Below are 21,230 nucleotides of genomic sequence, written 5' to 3'. Positions count from 1 at the left end.
TGTTATACAATGTATCAATTGCCTCAAAACTTCGTGATACAAATAAAAAAGTTATATAAGAAAATTCATCCCCTAACACCCCACCAGTTTATGTAACTAGACTTTTTTCACAAAAATTTTCGGTGTTCGAAAACCACCTCAGTAACATCAAATATTTTACCCTAGTTTCGTCTGAAATGAGTTGTAGAACACTTTACGATTACTCACATATTTTTTCTAATAATATTTCTGACCTTACAAATGAATGTTTCAATGGTAGCGAAATTTAGAAATGGCAATGCCGTTCTATTTTTGATCTCTAGTGTCCAGTTAAAAACGCATTTATATGAGTGATAATCTTTACAGTATACCTTTATTTCCAACACACATTTGAAGCAAATTTGGAATTAGTAAATCAATGTTTATACGGCTTGGCGATTTTTCAAAGTAAAGATGAATCCCTTAACACCCCATGAGTTCTTGACACCAAGGATAGGAACACTCACTTGCAAAGAGTTTCACTCACTTGCACTTTTCTCAGGTCAGAAGCGCGCAATCAAGTGTCAAGTTGACACCCCATTTTACGGTAATTATTTTACTAAAAAAAATGGATCGGTTAAACAAACCGGTCCAACAAATAATGTATTCTCCACTCGTTTATCATAATATATAGAACACCAGCAGTTGGACGAAATTCCTGATTTTACCGGTTCAAAAGTGAAGCGGTTGAGCATACCGGTTCACATAATCACACATTTTATTCATATGTTTAATTTCCCATGAAAATAAATTATACAAAATTTAACGATTCCTAATCGGAATTATAAAATATTTTTACCGGTTCAAAAAAGAACCGGTTCGGCAAAATGAACATTTCAATTGTACTATTTGCTTGTCACTCAAAAAAAAAAAAATCTCCATTGGTTCCCTTTTGGGCGTTGGAGGGTGAAAAGCGTTCCCAAATTGTCCACTTCCTCAGGAGAACCAGGATTCCGGAACGGTCCTGAAAGTGACCAATCTGGCCCAAAAGTTCTGAATTGACTTCTAGTGGATCTATTTTGCAAAATCATGACAAACGATGTGTCGCAAGATGGGTTTGCAAAAATCACTAAATTTTCCACTTCCCCAGGGGAACCAGGATTCTGGAACGGTCCTGGAAGTGGCCAATGTGGCCAATAGGAAGTCAACATGACTTCTAGTTAACTTATTCTAATAAATAATAAAGTTTTTATAAGCTTTGAACGAATATCATTGATGTTGAGACTTTTTGCCACCTTTGGTATGGTGCCGCATCACTGTGTGGCGCCCAGGCTTCAGATCACTTTGCGGACTTCGACAAAGTTATTTGATGTATGTATAGTAATTTAACGTTATTAGTTACATGGCTTTAGACTTAATGTTTTTAACTTATGAGCAAAATGCAAAAAATACGTTTATTCCATGCTATAGTATACTATACTATACTATACTATACTATACTATAGTATACTATACTATACTATAGTATACTATACATACATATATCTCATACGAATTTCAATCGTAGCACATAATACGGGACGCAATCAGTTGCACCCAAAATTTGCACAGTTGTTTTAGACTTTTAAAGGAATCGAAAAAGTTTTGCTCCAAAAAATCGGCCTTATTGTTGACCCAGTCTGTTTGTTGCACAAGCTCATTTAAATTTAAAGAACATTTATAAAAAATATTAAAAAATATTTACGACAATTCTCATTGTCCAAATGCCGCTTAACCCGCTCAGCTGGCCCGCGGCATTATCAATCAACACTATACACACTACGCCGGCTCAACACGTTGCTGCTAGCAGCAGCAGTTGTTGTTGCTGCTGTTATTGGTGTCGATTTGCACGATGAATGATGATTACATCCAGCCGTCGTTGTTCGCGTTCGGTCAGTCCCAGTCGAGCGCTGCTACTCCCCGCGTCGTGACGATCTGAGTACGAGCTGCTCCCTCGCCGCGCGCGCGATATTGCCTTATCTTATATGTGACTACGTTCGCAACACCGTGTGCCAAGTCCGCGCCGTCCACGTTGAGTTTGCATTTTTGTTTTTTTTTACGTCTCTAGCTTAAATTTTTCCGGGAAATAGTGTTTGCAAAAGTGTGAAACTGCATTGGCGACGTGCGTCCATAGTGTCACGTTACGCAGATTTAGCTGGGAAGTGCTCGTGAAGTAATCCGGAGTGATCTGCGAAGTATGTGCACCGGAGCTCTAGACGTTTGTTTACGGATGTGATCTTGAACCTGAAATCGCAGTCGAACACGTTTTTCTAGAAAGCAATACATACCCATACGGAGAAAAGCTGTTGTGATTGTACCTAAAGAGCTTCGATAGATGTGTGAGAAGAAAGATACTAAAAGCCGTGTGACGTCGTGTTAAAAAATTAGATCATAGTAGATGCGTCACCGTTGATACAACGTGCAAGTCACAGAAACTCATGGGACGACATCGACGGCGACGGTCGTGACGATACTCGTGATAATCATCATCGCACAGTTCAGAAAGGTGACGAAATTTTATGATTTTCTTGTTTAATCTCAGCGGGTTATGCGGGCTCACTGTACAGGCTACAGGCAGAACCAACTTAATCAATGACATTTTTTTTTCTCGGAACAAGCATAAAAAGGAAAGGTTTCCTTGGGAAACAAGAACTTGTCTGTCATGGTCGCGTCGCCAGATTTGGTCGCGAAACGGTGACAGTTCAAGGAATAACGCGACAAGCGCGAAAAAATTCCCGCAAAAAAAAAGTCGGTGCCGGTTTATCGCGTAGTAGTGTTTGCGCGATATTTGTTTACATCAGGGTTTCGCACCTACCTTCCACACCGGCGTAGACTTCGAAAGTGTTGAATTAGCAAAACAAGACGATGATACCGAAACGTGCAGCGTGAGCGCAGTGTAGACGTCGATCATTGCGGTGGCATGCTGTGTTCGCGCGAAATTGAAACAAGTAAAAGGTCGTTTGATAAATCATTCGCCGATAAGAGTGTTATGTTTCGCGCCATCAATTGATATCGTTGTTTGCTGCCGGATCAGGTTTTCAGCTTAGATCTGCCTTGCACAAACGATAAGCAACCGTCCTTTCATTTCCCTTGAGACACATTCCACGCACTTCTATACCGTGCTTTTTGAACTTCGTTGAACGATATTTTAGTGCTACAGCTATCGATTTTTATTCTTTTTGCACCAAAATGAAGATTATTGCTTCTATTTTTCTTGTAGCATTTGAAACTTTGATAAATGTTCCGAGAAAGTAGCAAATTTCTTGTCGTTAAGTCAAAATTTACCGTTTTTTGCGATGGTGTCCCGTTACGCTCTATTTCTTGGTGTTTCTTGAAGTAAAAAGTTCCAATTCACATTTGCTAAGCATTAAATGAATCTTTTAATCAAATCTGATCGTTTGATATACTGGTTGGCATGTATTTAACAACATAACCATTTTTGGAAGCAAAAATTTGATTCTCGCGCAAAACGTAACGCGTGGAATGTGTCTTGAAGAGTAGGTATAGAACTGTTCGAAATGACTTGCAATTTACAAGTTCATATTTTAACTGGATTTATGATGCGAAGTTCAAGCTCAATCATATTGTGTGCCATCTAGATCCATGATTGTTTCAAATCTACATATTCTACATGTACATACATCATGAACTGTGTAGAAATTGTTCGATTTTCACCGATTCAAGCTAAGTAGAGTATTGATTTTTTAACTAAGCATCGTCTTTTCTTGGCGTATCGTCTCAACTGTAGCAAAGACTGCTTCTCAGCTTAGTATTATATGAGCACTTCCACAGTTATTTGATGAGAGCTTTCTTTGCCTTGTGACCAATTCGCCACTTTGTAAGTTTTATACTATATGTTTGTTCGAAGAGGCGTGCTGAATTGCCATATTTGTAGTTCCCACAAGTTCGACTCAATCTGAGACACCAATATCATATTTGTTTGCATAGCAAGCAGAACTACAAATTATATTGCTGGGATTTCCCTGGAACAGGAATCGAATCATCGCATTCAATTTCAGTTTGGTCTGCTGTCGCATCAGGTTCCAAGCTATCGTTTCGTAGAACTGACGGATCTAAACAAACACATTTCCTGTGTGTATAGTAAAGGGTATGAAGTATCGTTTTTGCATTAGGTAGGCAACTTGATATGCATACAAACCAGCCCAAATAATGCCTTTACTTTGTAGTCTTATTCAACAAAGTTGAATTTGCAACATTTTTTTTATTTATTTTATCAAACGAATATTAATACGAAAACAAGCAACACATGTTAGTATAAATAAACAATATTATCACTGCGGCCATTTAGAACGGTATGCGTAGAACCAAAGAGTATCAAGTCATTTTTGATCTTCCTTTCCATCTTCAAGGGATCATTACAAGCTCAACGAAATCATTCAAACACAAACTGACGAACTTTGATTCCCATCGTTGATGAAGTTTTCCAAATACCACATATCCTACTGTAATTCTCAAACAATCCTCGACTAGCTCAACCAAGAGTTATGCCTCGACCAAGTTGGCAGAATGCTGCTCATACCCTTTGCTGAACTGAAGGGTAGGTTAATTTGCAACATTTTTATTGAACACAAATCCAACAGATATTGTGATTATACGAATAGAATGCTCGTTCTATGATTGTTGACTTGACTTCCGGAGTTTATTCCGATTGATATCCTGGTGATTCGGGTATCGAATAGCACCAATTCTGCTCTTCCAGAAGTATGGTGGCTGCAAGAGGAGCTGTATGGATGTGAGTATAAACACAATATTGGATTATTTCGCATTTACAGTGTGCATCGCTGTAGCATTTGAACAATTTTTCTAGGGGCAAGACACTGTAGAACCCGGAACAACTCTGAGCAATTCTCGAATTCATTCAGAAACGTCTCTGAAACGCGGGAAATCGGACAATACGGCTTGATTTTTCTCTGGCATCAGAGAGATCCTGAGGAATGGTGAGCAACACTTTGAAAACAAATTTACTCTCGTTATATCTGTCTTGTCTTTAGCTTTTTTTAATGCGACAAACGTCGAATTAGCGAAGTACGAATTAAAAAGTGTGGTATTGAAAAGTATCGAATAAGTGGGGTAATACAGCATTAATAACCCCCGCTTAGAATTTGAAGATGCCCGTCACAATAATGGTCATCTTACAAATTATTCCAATTTCAAGAGCACAAATCGGGTTTTCTAGCTGACCAACAAGGCTGAAATGCCAGTTGTTGTTTACTCACTCATAAAAAACATTCATTTACATTTTCAGCCTGCTTCGTTTGGATGCCTAGATGCAAGGTCTCGGGATGCAAGCAAACATGAGGCAAAATGATTTATTTTGGAAGTAGACGAAAGGGACCTTCACCTTAACAAGTCCTGTATGAAAGACACTAAATGTTTGTGTGAGACGTAATGCTTTGACAGAGCATATGCTTATGCAGTATCATCAGTATTTTATATATCTCATTTTTGTATCATAATCGCTAAACTTTTTTATTTCTTTTTATTCGTGAATTTAGCTGTAAGTGTAGAAATAGCTTAATGTTAAAAAATACGTTAATAATAACAAACTACAAAATACAGCTAATTCCTCACATATATGATGAAAAATAGTTGCATATTGTTCATTATGCATCTCATTTCAACTACAATCAAGTATCAATGTAGTTGTGAAACATTTTGAATCTTAAAAAAATAGCGTGGTAAGGAAAAAATGATGCTCTTCAAAATTCATTCAAAATAAAGAACCAGATTTGAAATCCTAAACGACTAAAAAACGATTATTTCTGACTATACATGCACTGAGATCCAACTGAAGAAGGAGCTGGGACATTCCACTTATTCTCAAAGGGCAATTTTAGCAGCTCATGCATTTTTGATCAATAACGGCACCGGCCAAGTCCCTATAGTCAGCTCGGAAGGGAAAGGAATGTTAAAGTGTACTTGTTGTTGCTACTAGAGACACCTCTGCGTCCCCACAACCCGCACGGACTGGGGTATTTGTTAGACGGAAAGGCTGGGGGATCTGGGAGTCACCGTTGCGTTGGGTCGGTGATGCAATCGATGGATAGGGGATTATTTCACCGCATGTTTGCCGGAGGGACGAATGACCACTAGGTTAAAGTCCCTCTCCAAAACTAAATACACACACACCGCATGTTTGCTTTTCAAATTGAACGCCGCCAGATCAATAGTATTCATGAGGTGATAGATTGTGTGGTGAATATGAAGGTCAAGCGGCACAGTTCGCATTGGTTGCATAACTTGTAGGCGTTATATTCACCTGCTGTGGAAGTTGGAAGGAAGGGAAACGACTTTTTTTCAATTCATTTCTGGATCTAGGGATGGGTATGAACATATGAATATTCATGAGTTGTATATGTAGAGAAGAGGCAAAAAGAAAGTAGATAGATAGAAAGATCATCTAAAAAATATATGGCTTTCATGTAATATTTTTTCGTATACATGATTTTCATGTCTGTAAAAAAAATATTAAAAAAAGCTAATGAAAAATATCGATATTAGGTAGGTATTTTATAAAACGGCTAATGTATGTATGTATGTATGTAGGTAGCCACCATCCTAGCTTGAGTTTTGCTCTGCATGCAGTTCCACTTAACAGTGAAGAATAAATTTCATTACCGCTCTGAATTCAACATACCGCTGTATGAAGGGCCAAAAGGGGGTGTGGCGGACCCGTAAGTAGAGACACTTACGCGAAATCCGCGGGTTTATAAGAATCTTCTTCCAACAGGGTGAATAATGAGATTCACATCACTTGTCAAGCTTCTACGGGATGATTTGTCACAAGGTCACAAGAAGGTCGCGTCAAATCCATTGCAACTGTTGGGATAAAGGACTCATCTACAAGGATGTTATAGTATCGGTATTTTATAAATCGGCTAATATCTCAAAAATAGTAGGCTTTGTAAATTTGACGTCTTCGTCAAACTTTTTCAGCATAAATAGCCGTACAATTTTGCCGAAGACATATCGCTAAAATGCAATTTGGCCAAAATGACTTACAGGACTTTTATGCGAATAACATACGAAAAAATCACTACCGTTCAGAATATCGATTCTAAGAACCTTCAGAATATTGACCTAAAAATATTTTCTCTGAAGACACCACATGTGGATCTCGACATTTCGACGAGCTAGAGGTTTTTTTCGTGTATTTTCAGTCCTGCCCCATGCAGTGTGGGACGGAACGGAGATTGAACCTAGGGGCAAGACACTGCAAACGAGAGTAACTTTGAGAAATTCTGAGTAGTAACTCTCGACGAAATTTGTTGAAAAACACCCCTAAAACTGCAAGAAAAGCGAGATATCGGGCAATATTGTTTTGATTTTTTGATAAATCAAAAGTATTCAACACCCAAGTAAAAACGGGAACAATCCGGAAAAATTTTGAGCAACTCTGTGAAGGAAAATGTACTCTCCAGTACAGTGTCTTGCCCCAAGGATTGAACCCATAACCTTCTGCATACGAATCACGGATGTCGCCGGTGTTTGCGGCTTTCACGCCTTCGTCGGCTAGGGAGTCCGTCCACTCTCTTTTGTCCCGTCTGCATGAACGTTTCATTTCCTTCTCGAGAGCCGAATAGCGCTGACGGGCTTTGGCGCGCTTTGGCTCCTCGTGTTTTCGCTCGTTCTATCGTGGCTTTAGCGTTCCTTCGCTCCTCTATATTCCTCCAGGTATCTTCTGCGATCCATTGCTTTCTCCGGGTGCGTAGCTTACTCAAATTATCCTCGCCGGTGGCAAGGAAGGCGTTATTGATGGCGCTCCATTAATCTTCTACGCTTTCACCTTCTGGAATATCCGTAGCACGGTTCTCTAGCTCCTCGACGAAGGACCTTTTCAACGCAGCGTCTTCATGTCGGCGTGTGTTGAACCGGCGCCCGAGTTTCTCCTCCTATTGATGAGTCCTACCAATACGCAGGATCTCGCCGATTAGGAGGTAATGATCGGACGCAATGTTGGTGCTACGTTTGTTCCGCACATCAAGAAGGCTCCGTCTCCATTTTCGGCTGATGCAGATGCGATCGATTTGATTTTCCGTGACGCCAGCACTTATATTACTTTGTGCACTGGTCGATGAGGAAAGAGCGATTCCCCAATTACCATGTCGTTTTTGCCACAAAACTCTGCAAACAGCTCTCCATTTTCGCTCATTTCTCCGAGACCATGGCGTCCCATGACGTGCTCATAGTCCGAGTTATCGGAACCCACCTTCGCGTTGAAGTTGCGCATGAGGGTCTTGATACCTTTCGGAATCTTGTCCACGACAGCATTCGTAACATTGGATTGGTGCGTAACATTGGATCATGGTAAGGTTTCGAATCCGTGTTTCGAATCTTGTTGTAATTCTTCTCTCATTAAGAGGTTCCCACTTCATGAGCGTAGCGTGGGCGTGAGCGCTGAGCAGGAATCTAACTCCACGGTGGCGAGGAGCGTATTCACCTCGTAGGCCAGCGCATAGCAGAATTTGACCTGACGCCAATCTGTGTTCTCAAAAGTTCGGCCAACGGACTTTGCTCAGTCCTAGGATCTCAAGTTTCAAACAGCATGCCTCCTCAATGCATTGGCTGGTTGTGCCGGTTTACCCTGCTGGGCTGCTGGGCTAGGGTTAATACATTCCAAGTTCCAATTGTTGTCCGTTGTTTCGTGCTAAAAGTCGTTGCCGTTGAATCAGTTCGTAATCTTTCATTTTCGGTTTCTGTAACGGTGTTTGGGTTTCGAAAACAGTAGGTTGTTGGCCTAAGGTCCCCTATCCACCGTGGTGGGGCTGCCACCTTAGGTATATCTTCCGGTGGAGGAGCATTTTTGCATTTTTTTTTGTCTCCCCAGTCTCCCCTACACATCAACAAATTAGCCAGCTTGATAGTAATGTTTCTCAATCTTTAAAATTTGCGTTCGATTACGCTTTGGCATACTGCTTATTAAACCAGATCTCGCTCACGGCGACTGTGTAAGATGTCCGATTCTAGTCAGATTTTTTTCTGATTCATTCATCTGAAAGTAGTTCTTTTCACGTGTTTGCATATAGCTGCCGCGGAACTCTTATCCTATCCGTTGACCATTCGTGAGATCTGGAGTGATAATTGCTTACAGCAAATGTTTATTAGGAATGACGCGCGTTTTACGAACACGTGCCTGGGTAGCTGGTTTCTCCACAACGATCGTCATCCCGATGACGAGAAGACTAACAATGTACATATTGAACCAATAAGCAAATTCGTTCCTTCCATGAAAAGTATAGGTCGGGATCGGCCTGTGACAAGTCGAAATGGCGTAATAGTATATAATTCAAGTCGAGTCTCTGATACGAGAAACCTATCTTATCGGTTCTTCCCCTTCCTGCCTGACCAGTTCCACTTCACTAATGTCGTTTCTTTTTTTATTCCATAATCATTTGCGGAATGCAATTTGCAACAACAAGTTCCATCGGTTATCGATACCTATCTATGTATACTTGATGAATATAGATTTTTTTTGATGAATCACAAGTAGTGCGATATTAGAAGAATGTTTTCTAATTAATTAAAAGTAATAAAGCAAAGAATAAGATATTCGGTTTCAGATTGCTTACTTATTTTCGATTTTGCGAAGTTTAATATCACCTGCAACGTTTAATCACCTTTAATCAATCAAACAAACAGAAAATCATCACGGATTAGATGCTGGACAAAGCGTTCTAATCATTTCAGAAGAAATAAGTCAAATTGATAGGTCTGATCTTCAAACGATGCATTATCCACTTGTGGGATAAACTTGACAGTATAATCCCGCCAAGATTTGGAAATAGCAAGGCTGCAAACAAGCAGTTTTATCAAAACATGTTTAAAGTATTCACATTTTGGAGATTTAAAAGAGGCAAAGCGATTTAGTGCGCATTCAATCGATGTCTATCAGGTTCATCCGAAGATGTAATATCCACACATCCGGGGAAGTGAGTATCGAATAAGCATTCCAGGAAATCATCATCAGAGGAAATTAATTGGGGCTCGAGGCATGACTCACGAGATTGCTATTTCATTTTTTCTGAAAGTAGCAAACATCGGGTCAAACGCAAAATGCCGAACCATATAGGACAGGTGTTAATTAAAGCATTATATTGGACCAGAGCTGTATTTTTATGCTGAAGATTGATATGAGCTGTTATAACCATAGCCACTACCCAAACTAGGCAAGATCAAACTTTTACAATCACAACACAAGAAAAAAAAAAGAGCAGCGATGAAAACCAATTCGGTATCGATTGAAGAACGACAGAGGCGAAGATACACAGAAGACACTGTGAAGAACGCATAATACGAAGAGCCATATAGATTATAATTAAAGCTAAACATCATACTAATCCGCCGGGGCCCGTGGCGCAGTGGCTACGCGTTCGCTTCATAAGCGCATGGTCATGGGTTCGATCCACGCCCCGGCACTTCGTCAGTTGCTCTTTCCGCCGAGAGCGACTGGCACTTGACTCTCTTCTGAGCTCTCATAGCTCAAACGGACTCGGATATTTGGATATCGGCGAACGGCAACCCATAATGGACGACCCCCATTCGGACTGGAAAAGAAACAACAGCCACATATCATTTCCATCATCGTTCTCATCATTCTACCAACCCAAGTAACAATTTCTATACCTTCTGCTCTTAGACATTATTTATTAGGGTTTTGTTATGGATGTGGTAAAACCTTTTTGGTTTAATGAAGTAGTTTATTTTGTAAAACAGCTTTAGCGACACAAGCAACTTCACAACAGTTTGTAGATACTTACAAGTCTATAGAATAAAACTTACCTGTTTGCCTTTTTGCCAAGCAATATTTTAATTGTAAGCGAACTGTTAAGTGCTTATTAAAGCTTGATCATAAAACTTCTTTCTAAGTCGTATATATGTCATATCTAATCGGTTTTTAAGCCTGATGGATTGCATATAGTCATGATAAAGTAATCATAAACATGTTTGGACTTAACACTGAAGTGTTAAAACTGGCTTAAGAGTAGTACTGAAATATGAAATTTTTTTTTATATGCTCTACAAACCAAAAAGTGTAAAACCAGACATAATTATTTTTCATTCTATATGAAGGAAACGTAATTAGAACAATCTAAGACGGGTAAAATTTGCCATTCTAGGCAACTTAACTAAACTTCCCCCCGCTAGAGTCCAATTGCGACCGGGTGTCCAAAGGAAATCCTGAGTGGTAGTGAGCGCATCGTTTGCACTGGCTCCGGCATCACATTTTCATTCGCCCGCAGCCACAGACGATGTAGCAAGATCCTGTTTTATTATCTCTTTATGCTTACCAAACGCTCGAGCGGATAAAGCGGCCTCGAAACCCTCGAAACACAACTAAAATACAACAAAAATGCAAACCTTTCAGTTTGTTTACATTTTTGACGGCTGCCGGCCAAGCAGTGAGTTCTTAAGAGCATTTAGTATGAATCCGCATCTACTTAGGGCCAAACAGTTTTTGAATAGCGCATATAAGTATGCGTTAAGGATAAGAAGGTTTTTATCAGTCTTTGCATCGCATCGATAAAGAATAAACACTCTGTATCATGTTGTTTTTACTCCAGCTTATCTTAAACAATCGCAAACAAAACCAGGAGGATTTAACTTGGCGGCATCCATGATTTTCATCTCGATAATCAATTTCTGCTAGTAAATTGTGTGCGCCATGTTGATATTTGGATGCATAGTTTTGCAAGCAGGATCAAAATGGTTATTTTTGGTATGCCAAAAAGCTCCAAATGACGTGGCGCTTCGCTTTATTCAGGAAAAAGGCATCAGGTTATGCCAGTAATTTTTTTCGGCATGATTTTTTTTGTCATAGTAGCCGAGTTCTTCTCTGGTGGAATTTTCAACTAAATCTTATTGACCTGGATGATCGACATGATTTTTGTTTTATCATTATTAATTATTTTTCATTTTGCTGCCGCCAGTTTATGTAATGATTTTAGTTTCAGATTTGTTTTAAGATTTTGGTTTTAATATTTCATTTAAGGTAGTTTTCGAACTTCAATACGGCATATTGCTCTTTTTGCGACCTACACAACAGATCTTATTCATGCTGTGTAGTACACTACAAGAACATGTCACAAAGCTCAGTAGCATACAAAATGTCTTAAGAAATGGTTTTAACAACCTCCTGTAGGGTGGGCCCTTTCGGGTTTTATAGGGTTTTATCGCAGGTTTATTAAAGCTGTTAAGATTAGTAAGCTTTAAAATAATTTTTATTGGTTTGACCGTAACAACAGCTTGTAGACCATAAGAAAACTAAAAATGTTACTTGGGAAGGACAGGGTAGAAAAGTGAAAGCAGCACAAAGACAAACCAGTTCGTAGAACCAGATAGTAGAATAAGAATATAATAGAATACATTTAGGCGCTGTACAAAGTCTAAGTGCAGCCGCCAATTGGAATCGCTCACGTAGTGCCCTAGTGGACAATAGAGCTGTAATAGTAGTTTACGCAACAAGGTGCAGAATGACGATTTTTACAGCACGAGTCGTACATTTATCCAACGAGGCTTGCCGAGTTGGATAATTACGACGAGTGCTGGAAAAATCGAGTTCTGCACCGAGTTGCGTACAACGTTTTTTGCAATGTCATAAATTACCCTTGAGGATAGTTTTGAACAAAACTCTTTCATCAAACTGCACACTGATGTTCATAGCCATGTTAAGGAAAATCTGATCATAACAGATTATACTGTGCAGTTGTCACAATTTTTCAAAACTACGTCCAGAAAGCATCAAGAAGTTGATCAAAACTGAAAACAGTGCTGTAATGGTTCATTACGCAACGCAAATCAGTGCTGTAATGAACCATTACAACACTGTTAATTTGGTGTGGGAAAGTAGGCCTTTTCCTGTCAGATTTGCGTGAGGTAAAACAGCCTATTACGATGAGAAATTGCAAAAAATAGATTAAGTGGTTAAGAACGAACATACTAATCCCACCTTTATTTAGCCTCGCAGTTGAGGCTTAAGAAGGATAGCAGATTATCTCGGAGAAACACAAGGTCAACTGCACCATTGCTCCGGTTAGCGCAATGGACACCCGGGGCAGAATGGACATCCTCAATATTTTCAAATATGCGAACTTTTTTGAACTTTTAATGAGTGGAGAATACATATAGTCCATTTATCAAAAACATATTTTCAGGAAAGAAACATTCGAAATTGAAATTATACTTGACTTTACTCGAAAAAGTTGCGTCCTCCGTTTTTTTGTGCATGGAAACTATAACTTTCACACCATCTAAAATAAAATTTAGTGAGTAATTAATTGCAGGTCGATTAAAACCTGATATTTCTAGAACACATGTAATTAGTTTTGCTGTATTTACATGCTTATTATGTTTATATTTTCTTCTTTTATATATCAAAAATGTAGTTTGAAAATATCTTCTCCTACCGGGGCAGAATGGACACTCATCTTTGTGAGAGAAACGGCAAGGAAAAAATATAACCTGTATCACAATCCAACCACATTATTCGATTTCAGTATATTTTCTGTTAAAAGTTCACATAGGGTGAAACCAATTGGTCAAAAAATGAAAACAGTGGAAAATAGCTGTACATGCCGACAAAAACAAAGCCTTCTCCAAAACAGCCTGAATTTGAATTGACTGAACAAAAATGAAATACTTCGGCGTATTTTTCATCCATAGCAGTTGTTTTGTAATGAAATAACTTTATAGGTGTTAATAATGTATGAAATTCGTAAAAGTCTCATGGTGTCCATATAGGCCCATGGAGGTGTCGTCCATTCTGCCCCGTATGCTTGACACCGCCAATTGGGTTGTTCAACGAATTAAATATCGCCATTTTCTTCAGCCTAAACGAAAGAGCTCATTTTTCTGAGTATAGCGTGATTTTATTGCGTTCCAATTCCTTTGTTTTGATGGTTAAATAAACAAAACAGTTTTAATTTCCGTGGATAGAATGACACTTCAATCGATAAAGTGACAGTTCGCCCCGAATAAAAAAATTTCCCCACACAAATTTTAAATACATTTTAAAAACAGTTCCCGGGCACCAACAATGATGAAATTTCGGATTTCGACTAATTTTTGGACGGAGATTCCGATTATGCAATAATCTTGATACCCCTAAAGAACCCAATTGAGAAGAAAAAACAAGAAAGAGGTATGAAGTAGAAAGTAAGAAAGTGAGGAAAAGGAGCAATCAATAAAGTTACCTAGATTGTGTAGTGCAAAAGTTGTAATAAAGTGGGTTTGTGTAACGTGAAGTGTGCAAGTGTTTCCTTGGCCACGATAACCCATTTCGTACGCCGATCCTGAGGCTGTTGGAGGAGGGGGTTTCACCAGTAGTGCTGGGCAGGGATCGTCCACTAGTTACAGGTTGCTTGCAACTCGGCCGGTGCAACGGGGAGGTACGGATAAAAGGAGTTAAATGACCTCAATACCTCAATTGGGTATGTAAAACGCGTTACCCTTATCATGCTCCTCAGGCCATCAACGAGAAGCCTTTGTTATAGGGAAGTGGAACCATATCGGCAGGGTTCCTATTTTGGGCACTTTTCTGCTATAACTCAGCCAATTTTAAACCAATTGATACAATTTTTGGAACGCGATGAGATACGCACAGTATCTAGCCGTATACAAAATTTCAAGTAAATTGGTTTGGAATTGACTGAGTTATAGCGAAGAGTGCCCAAAATACCGGCCACTGCCCAAGTGGCTCGCTATCCAATAGAGTTGAATCTATTTTATCTTCATGTACACACTTATTTTCACCTATTTTCACTATCTTCCCATAGTATGACGGCCATGGGACATTATCCATCGTGACTTGCGATTCATGAAAACAATTATTTTGCAATGCATGTATTCAGAGAATCCTCACCTGTAATAGCAGGCAGTAACCTCCAATTACTGTAGGGGCCGTGACATATAGTAGTACATAGTACTAAGTAGCTTCCCTTGAAATGCACCGAAAGTGCAACGAAGGCACCTCGGTCTGTCTGGCCGTTATATGTATTGCAGTGTGTGCATTTTCTCGCGGTTTCCGTAAACAGTCCAATCCAGCGATTCGCTGGCAGCAAAAACATACAGTTGCTTTCAAAATAAACGCACTGCATTATTTTTGGTCAATCGTGTTTATTGCATACTTGTCTCAAATTGGAGACAATTTTAAGATTAAGTTACAAGCATAGGGGTGATACACAAATTATGTCGCGCAAAAATCGACCTTTTTCAAACCCCCCTCCCCCCCTATGTCACACTTTTTGTATGGCACCTCATTATTTTTTGCATGGGTCGTCACGTTCTGTAAACCCCCCCCCCCCCTTCCTAAAAGCGTAACGTAATTTGTGCATGACCCAATATTTGTATGTATGTATTACGATAGGCAGCTTTCGCACTATATTATAGATTTGGCTGTAAATCAAAAAACTATTTTTGAGAAAAATATGTTTGCTGATTTTGGTTTCTTTACAACATGCATCGGAAGTGACGCATATGATAATGCATCATTTAACGCACACTACGCACTACACCCGGTACTGAAAAAAAGTGTCGCTAGTCAAAACGTCGCTATTCGGTTTGGTGCTGGCGCCATAATACTACTCACCAATATTTACCATGAAAACCTTAGAATACTCAGTATTGTATCACCTTGAAATTTGGCATTATTCAAAATAACGATATAAAATGAGGTATCTTAGAAGCAGTTGGATCATAACTGAACCTTGAATTCCTGAAATAATTCCTGTTTTGGATGATGTCGATCATTTGCGGTGTTGCAATATCCGATGCCATGTTTTTTTATGGCTAGTGTTGTACCTATAGTGCAGCAGCGAAAATCGCAAAAATCATTATGCAAATATGGTACGATTCTTCATAGGGCAAGTGTAGTGGCTCGGGTTTGACGTAAGGTATAAAATTAGCTCCTTTGTAAAGCAGTTACGGGAGCGGGTTGCATATAATTCCAGGGCTGGCTGTGCGTAATTACCGGCACAATTGTCAATTCTATTACTAATGTGCCTGCCGCCTATTCTTGCTATTCCTACATTTGTTTGCAGTAACAACACGAATGACATGTTATGATGACAAGTGTGCCTATAGACACAGTAAACTGTATGTAATTGAATCAATTATAGCCGTTGCGGCTAGATGAACTATTGGAATCGGGATAGTAAATACGATGTCAATGGGACATCGCGAGATGTGTTGGATAATAGCCACGTAAATGAAACACTTTGCTATCTTTGATGAGTTGTATATGACGCATTAAAATGTGTACGTCTATCACCATTTAATTGAGATTCAATTTAATTTAATTGCATTGCTGTTAGTATTAATCATATAAGTGCCAGATTTTTGAACTACAATAATTTTTTTTTTTGCATTTGTAAATCAATTTTTTATTCAGTTCTTTTTGTGTGTTCTACAATGATAGTATTTAAGTGATTTATGTTTCCATTTTCAGCCTTAAGTTTAAGTATTTTGTATCATTGATACTTGTTTCTTTTCTTTGTTTTGTGTTTGCGTGTTTATACAATGTGTATGTGTGGTTTTCTTTAATTTTATAACCTGCTTAACCTATTTGCAATTTGATAACCTAATTTAATTTACAAGCGCTCTTATGAGCGGGTATTCGGAGGCGGTGGCACTCACGTACAGGCTGTCGATCGCGTCTTCGATGCGGTCCCTGACCGTTTTGCAGCCCGCTGCACTGTGCATGTCTACGATTCTGGTGTCGTAGGGGACGTCCAGGATGATTCGTAGGAGCCGGTTTTGAACGATTTGGAGCTTTTGTTTGTGGGATTCCGTGCAGGTTCCCCACACCGGCATGGCGTAGTTGACTACCGGAATGATGATGGTGTTCAGTACAGCCAGCTTGTTCCGGCGCAACAGTCGGGATCGTCGACAGATGAGTGGGTACAGGGAGTTGAGCAGCCACATGCACTTCTGTTGCAGCCTATCGGTGTGGGCCCGGTACGGCGTTTGCGACAATCCCGCTGTCGTCCGCATAAAGTACCAGACTGCACCCTCCCGGTAGTTCTGGGATGTCCGACGTGTAGATGTTGTAGAGGATTGGGCACAGCAAGCTTCCTTGGGGAACGCCGGCCGGGACAGTTTGAACCTCCGATGCTGCACTGGTTAGATAGACTCGGAAGGTTCTGTTCGACAGGTAGTTCCGAATAACTTTGCAGATGTACTGCGGGATGCTGGCCTGCACCAGTTTGTGGACCAAACCGTCATGCCAAATGTTATCGAAGGCTTTTTCTACATCGAGGAGCACCATGGCGGTGTTGTTTGAGAGCGCTTTGTTACGGTGAATGATGTTTTCCACTCTGACCAATTGGTGGACGGTGGAGTGTCCTTTCCGGAAGCCGAATTGTTCCGGGGCGATAATGTGGTGCTCCTCGATGTAGCCGTTAGGCGCTGTAGGATTAGTCTTTCGAAAAGCTTGCTGACCGAGGACAGCAGCATAATTGGACGGTAGCTTATGGGAGCGGTCGGGTCCTCACCAGATTTCAAAATTGGAATTACCTTCCCAACTTTCCACCTGTCCGGGAAGTAGCTCAGCTCGAGGGACCTGGTGAAAATCTTCGACAAAAGGCGGAAAGCTCTGCCAGACAGATTCTTCAGCACCAGATTAACGATTCCGTCATTACCAGGGGCCTTCATGTTTTTGCCACGGCAAGCCGCAGCCTGGACTTCCTCCTTTGTTATCGGGACTTCGTGTTACGGCGAAATTTATTCGATCGTAGAGTTCTGCGGAGTCCAAAGTAAGAACAATTTCCTGCCACAATGCGCCTCTGAATTTCTCTGCTGGTGTCGTTGTCGGCGGTCACCAGTGAGCCCAAGTACACGAATTCTTCAACCGCCTCGATTTCATCACCGTCGATATAAATTCGAGGTGGCGGGCGTAGTGATTACTCCCTGGAGCCCTTTGCCATCATGTACTTTGTCTTCGACTCATTAATGACTAATCCGATTCGCCTGGCCTCACTCTTTAGTCGGATGTACGTTTCCGCCATCGTCTCAAATTTACGAGCTATAATATCAATATCTTCAACGAAACCAAGCAGCTGAACGGACTTCGTGAAAATCGTCCCACTCGTGTTTATTCCCGCTCTCCTTATTACACCTTCTAACGCAATGTTGAACAGCAAGCACGAAAGACCATCACCTTGTCGTAACCCTCTGCGAGATTCGAAGGGACTCGAGAGTGTCCCTGATACTCGAACTACGCACATCATTCGATCCATTGTCGCCTTGATTAATCGTACCAGTTTATCCGGGAATCCGTATTAGTGCATAATCTGCCATAGCTGGCAGATGATGCTCTCAGTTAATAACTGTGGAAATGTTTTTAGAACACTAAGCTGAGAATATGCCGGCTTTATCGCTAAAAACAGAGTTAAAATATTGGGCTCGTTACACATCGAATAAGTTGTAATCCGTAGATTTTACGTAGCATCTTGCGTGCATGCCAGCGAATATCGATTTTTACCATATGGTAAGAATTTTTGTAGTGTACCCACACAAAATTCGTTGATATAATTAATTTATACAGACATTTAGCACTGTGTTAGCACTAAAAAACATCGTTGACAACGCATGCTTGAAATTACTGAATGAATAAAGACTGACTCACTACTTAGCGACTACATGACAATAATCAATGTGTAATCATCCAGTATACCCTATATCTATTCAATCGCACTTAGATGTGAATGAGATTCGCAAATGGAAAATCTTTCACTCTGTACGCCTGTTGCTACGCGACTTAGACAGTCCTTTCCCTATTCAAAATGTCCTAAAATTCTATCATTTTTCTATTTATTACAGAAACACATTCCTGCCTAAAAAAGAGCCACCATGCTGCGTTTCAGCCACGACATTGACCTACTAAGCCCAAGCTGCCGAAACTCGTCGGTTTGTTGAACAGGTTGTTCCAGAAGTTCTCACCAGATCAACCAAATGACGGACGAGGTAAAACTCAAACCATCAATCAACGCCCTCGTCGCTAACACTAGTTACCGGGTGTCACTCCAAAGCTATTCGCTGCTGTTTCCGTCGTTACTTCCGCTCGTAAGGATTTAACTGGGGGACACATCGCGCTTTTAAGTTAAGCCCTAAGTTTCGGTTGATACAGTATTTTTTTGTGTGTGTGTGGAAGAAGTATAGCAGTTACTCTAGCGTTTGCCGAAAACATGGACGAGAAAGGAATCAAGTTCCTGCCGACGACAACTAAACCACGACCCAGAATGCCGAAAGTCGGATGGAGGCGATCCGTGTCAGGTAGGTAACTGGTATCAGTAGTTTAGTGAAGGGACCCGACGTAGTAAACGTTCGGCTATTCAGCAAGTTCATGTTGAGGTATCTCAGTTAGATTCCCAGAATAGTTCAGGATCGTAGATCTGAGAGCTTATACTCCAAAGAGTTGCTGGATATCCTTTAAGCTGAATACTAAGTCTTACTTCTATGAACCTGATTGATGAGTAAACTCTCTATCTACAACAGATCCTCCCAGTCAATTTTTCAAAAGTGTTGATGCATTGAAATGTTTTGCCTGTCTTGAGCGTTTTGTTTATCCTCTATTATTACACAGTGATACCTAAAGGATCTCCTTTCCCTTCACAGATCGCATCCCGGCCCGGTTGGTGCTGTACTTCCTGTCGTGGTCCGGCTTCCTGGTGTCGTTCATGATGCGCAACGACATTAACTTCGCCCTAGTGGCCATGGTGCGTGACAGTTCGTCCAACTCGTCCGTTAACGGCCACTGCGCACCATCCAGTATGGCGGCCCTGGTGGGATCATCACCATCTGCGGTGACCAACGGCAACTTTTCAGAATCGCTGCTACTGGGAAATTTTACCGCCAACGGCGACGACGATGTCGGGGCTGGTATTGATCTTCTGATGGGAGCGGACGTGGTGGCAGAACGACGCGATGAGAATCTGTACGGGAATTTTGACTGGGACTCGACGGTTCAGGCCGTCATTAAGGGTTCGTTCTACTGGTGCTACGTACTGTCGCAGGTGGCCGGCGGAGTGGCCACTCAGTACTTCGGGACGAAGAGCGTGTTTGGCTGGAGTCAGTTCTTCACAGCTGCTTGCAGTTTATGCATTCCGTACGCTTCGGACATTCATTATGGAGTGGTTATTTTACTGCGGTCGATCCAAGGATTCGCCAGCGGGTTGACGTGGCCTGCTATGTATGCCATCGTTGGATACTGGATACCACCGGTCGAACGGAGTCGGTTCATGTCCAGTTTCCAAGGGTTTAGTATTGGAATAGGATTAACTTACCCGTTGTGTGGGTTCATCATTGCCCACTTTGGTTGGAGATTGGTGTTCTACACGACCGGTACTATTGGAATGATTTGGTGCCTGTTTTGGTACCTGCTGGCATTCAATACCCCTCAAGAGCATCCTCGGATAACGCCGGAAGAGCTGGAGTACATCGAACTGAATGTGAGCGAAGACATCAAAAACGGTCAGGGCATGAAGGTGCCCTGGAAGAAGATATTTACATCGATGCCGGTGTACGCCATCGGTTTGACCACTTTCGGGCGTATTTGGGTTCACTATACGTTCATCATGTCCGGACCGGAGTACATGCAGAAGATCCTCTGCTTCGACATCCAGCAGAATGGACTGCTCAGCGGAACGCCGTTCCTGTGTTCGTACTTGTCCTCGGTTTTGTTCTGCTATATTGCCGACATTCTGGTGCACAAGCAGCTGATGACACTGACCAACGTGCGGAAGCTATTCACCGCCCTGTCGCAAATCGTGCCCGGCGTTCTGGTGCTCCTGGTTGGATACCTCGGGTACAACATTGTGACGGTGCTGGTGCTGTGGTTTGTTGCCGTGACGTTCATTACGGCGTCCTATGCCGGAGCCATGGCCAACATCGTGGATATTGCGCCCAACCTGGCTGGACCGGTGCTGGCGTTCGCACAGACCATACACATGACGGCGTCGTTCCTACAGCCTCTGGTGACCGGAGTTATGGTGACCGATGCGGTAAGTTTTGGGCGAGCTTTTAGTTTCTCATTTCGTTTTAAAACAGCAGCGGGTTTTGTGCGCATTCTCTCTTCTTCTCATTTTACTTCTCCACTTGGCACTTTTGCGACTGCTCTCCGTACCACTACAGGTGATGTGCCGCTTTCCCTTTACACCTACTTGTCTTCGTCATCCTTGACATTTAGCTACACGGGCGAGACAGGCTATACTAACTTCCCA

General features: G+C 41.1%; 1 protein-coding gene across 1 annotated transcript; it reads left to right on the top strand.

Moving 5' to 3' along the window:
* Nucleotides 1–1,877: 1,877 nt before the first annotated feature.
* Nucleotides 1,878–21,011, top strand: LOC134285580 (sialin-like; the record flags this gene model as incomplete). The annotated part of the gene is given in 3 exon segments (XM_062846637.1): nt 1,878–2,503; nt 18,832–19,284; nt 19,627–21,011. Coding segments are annotated over 2 exon segments (1,473 nt in total), but the record flags the coding sequence as incomplete, so codon positions are not given.
* Between the last annotated feature and the right edge of the window lie 219 nt (nt 21,012–21,230).

The sequence above is a fragment of the Aedes albopictus genome, chromosome 1, assembly GCF_035046485.1.
Source record: "Aedes albopictus strain Foshan chromosome 1, AalbF5, whole genome shotgun sequence".
Taxonomy (NCBI): Eukaryota; Metazoa; Arthropoda; class Insecta; order Diptera; family Culicidae; genus Aedes; species Aedes albopictus.
Note: the sequence above shows the minus strand (reverse complement) of the source record. Positions and strands in the feature narration are given on the sequence as shown.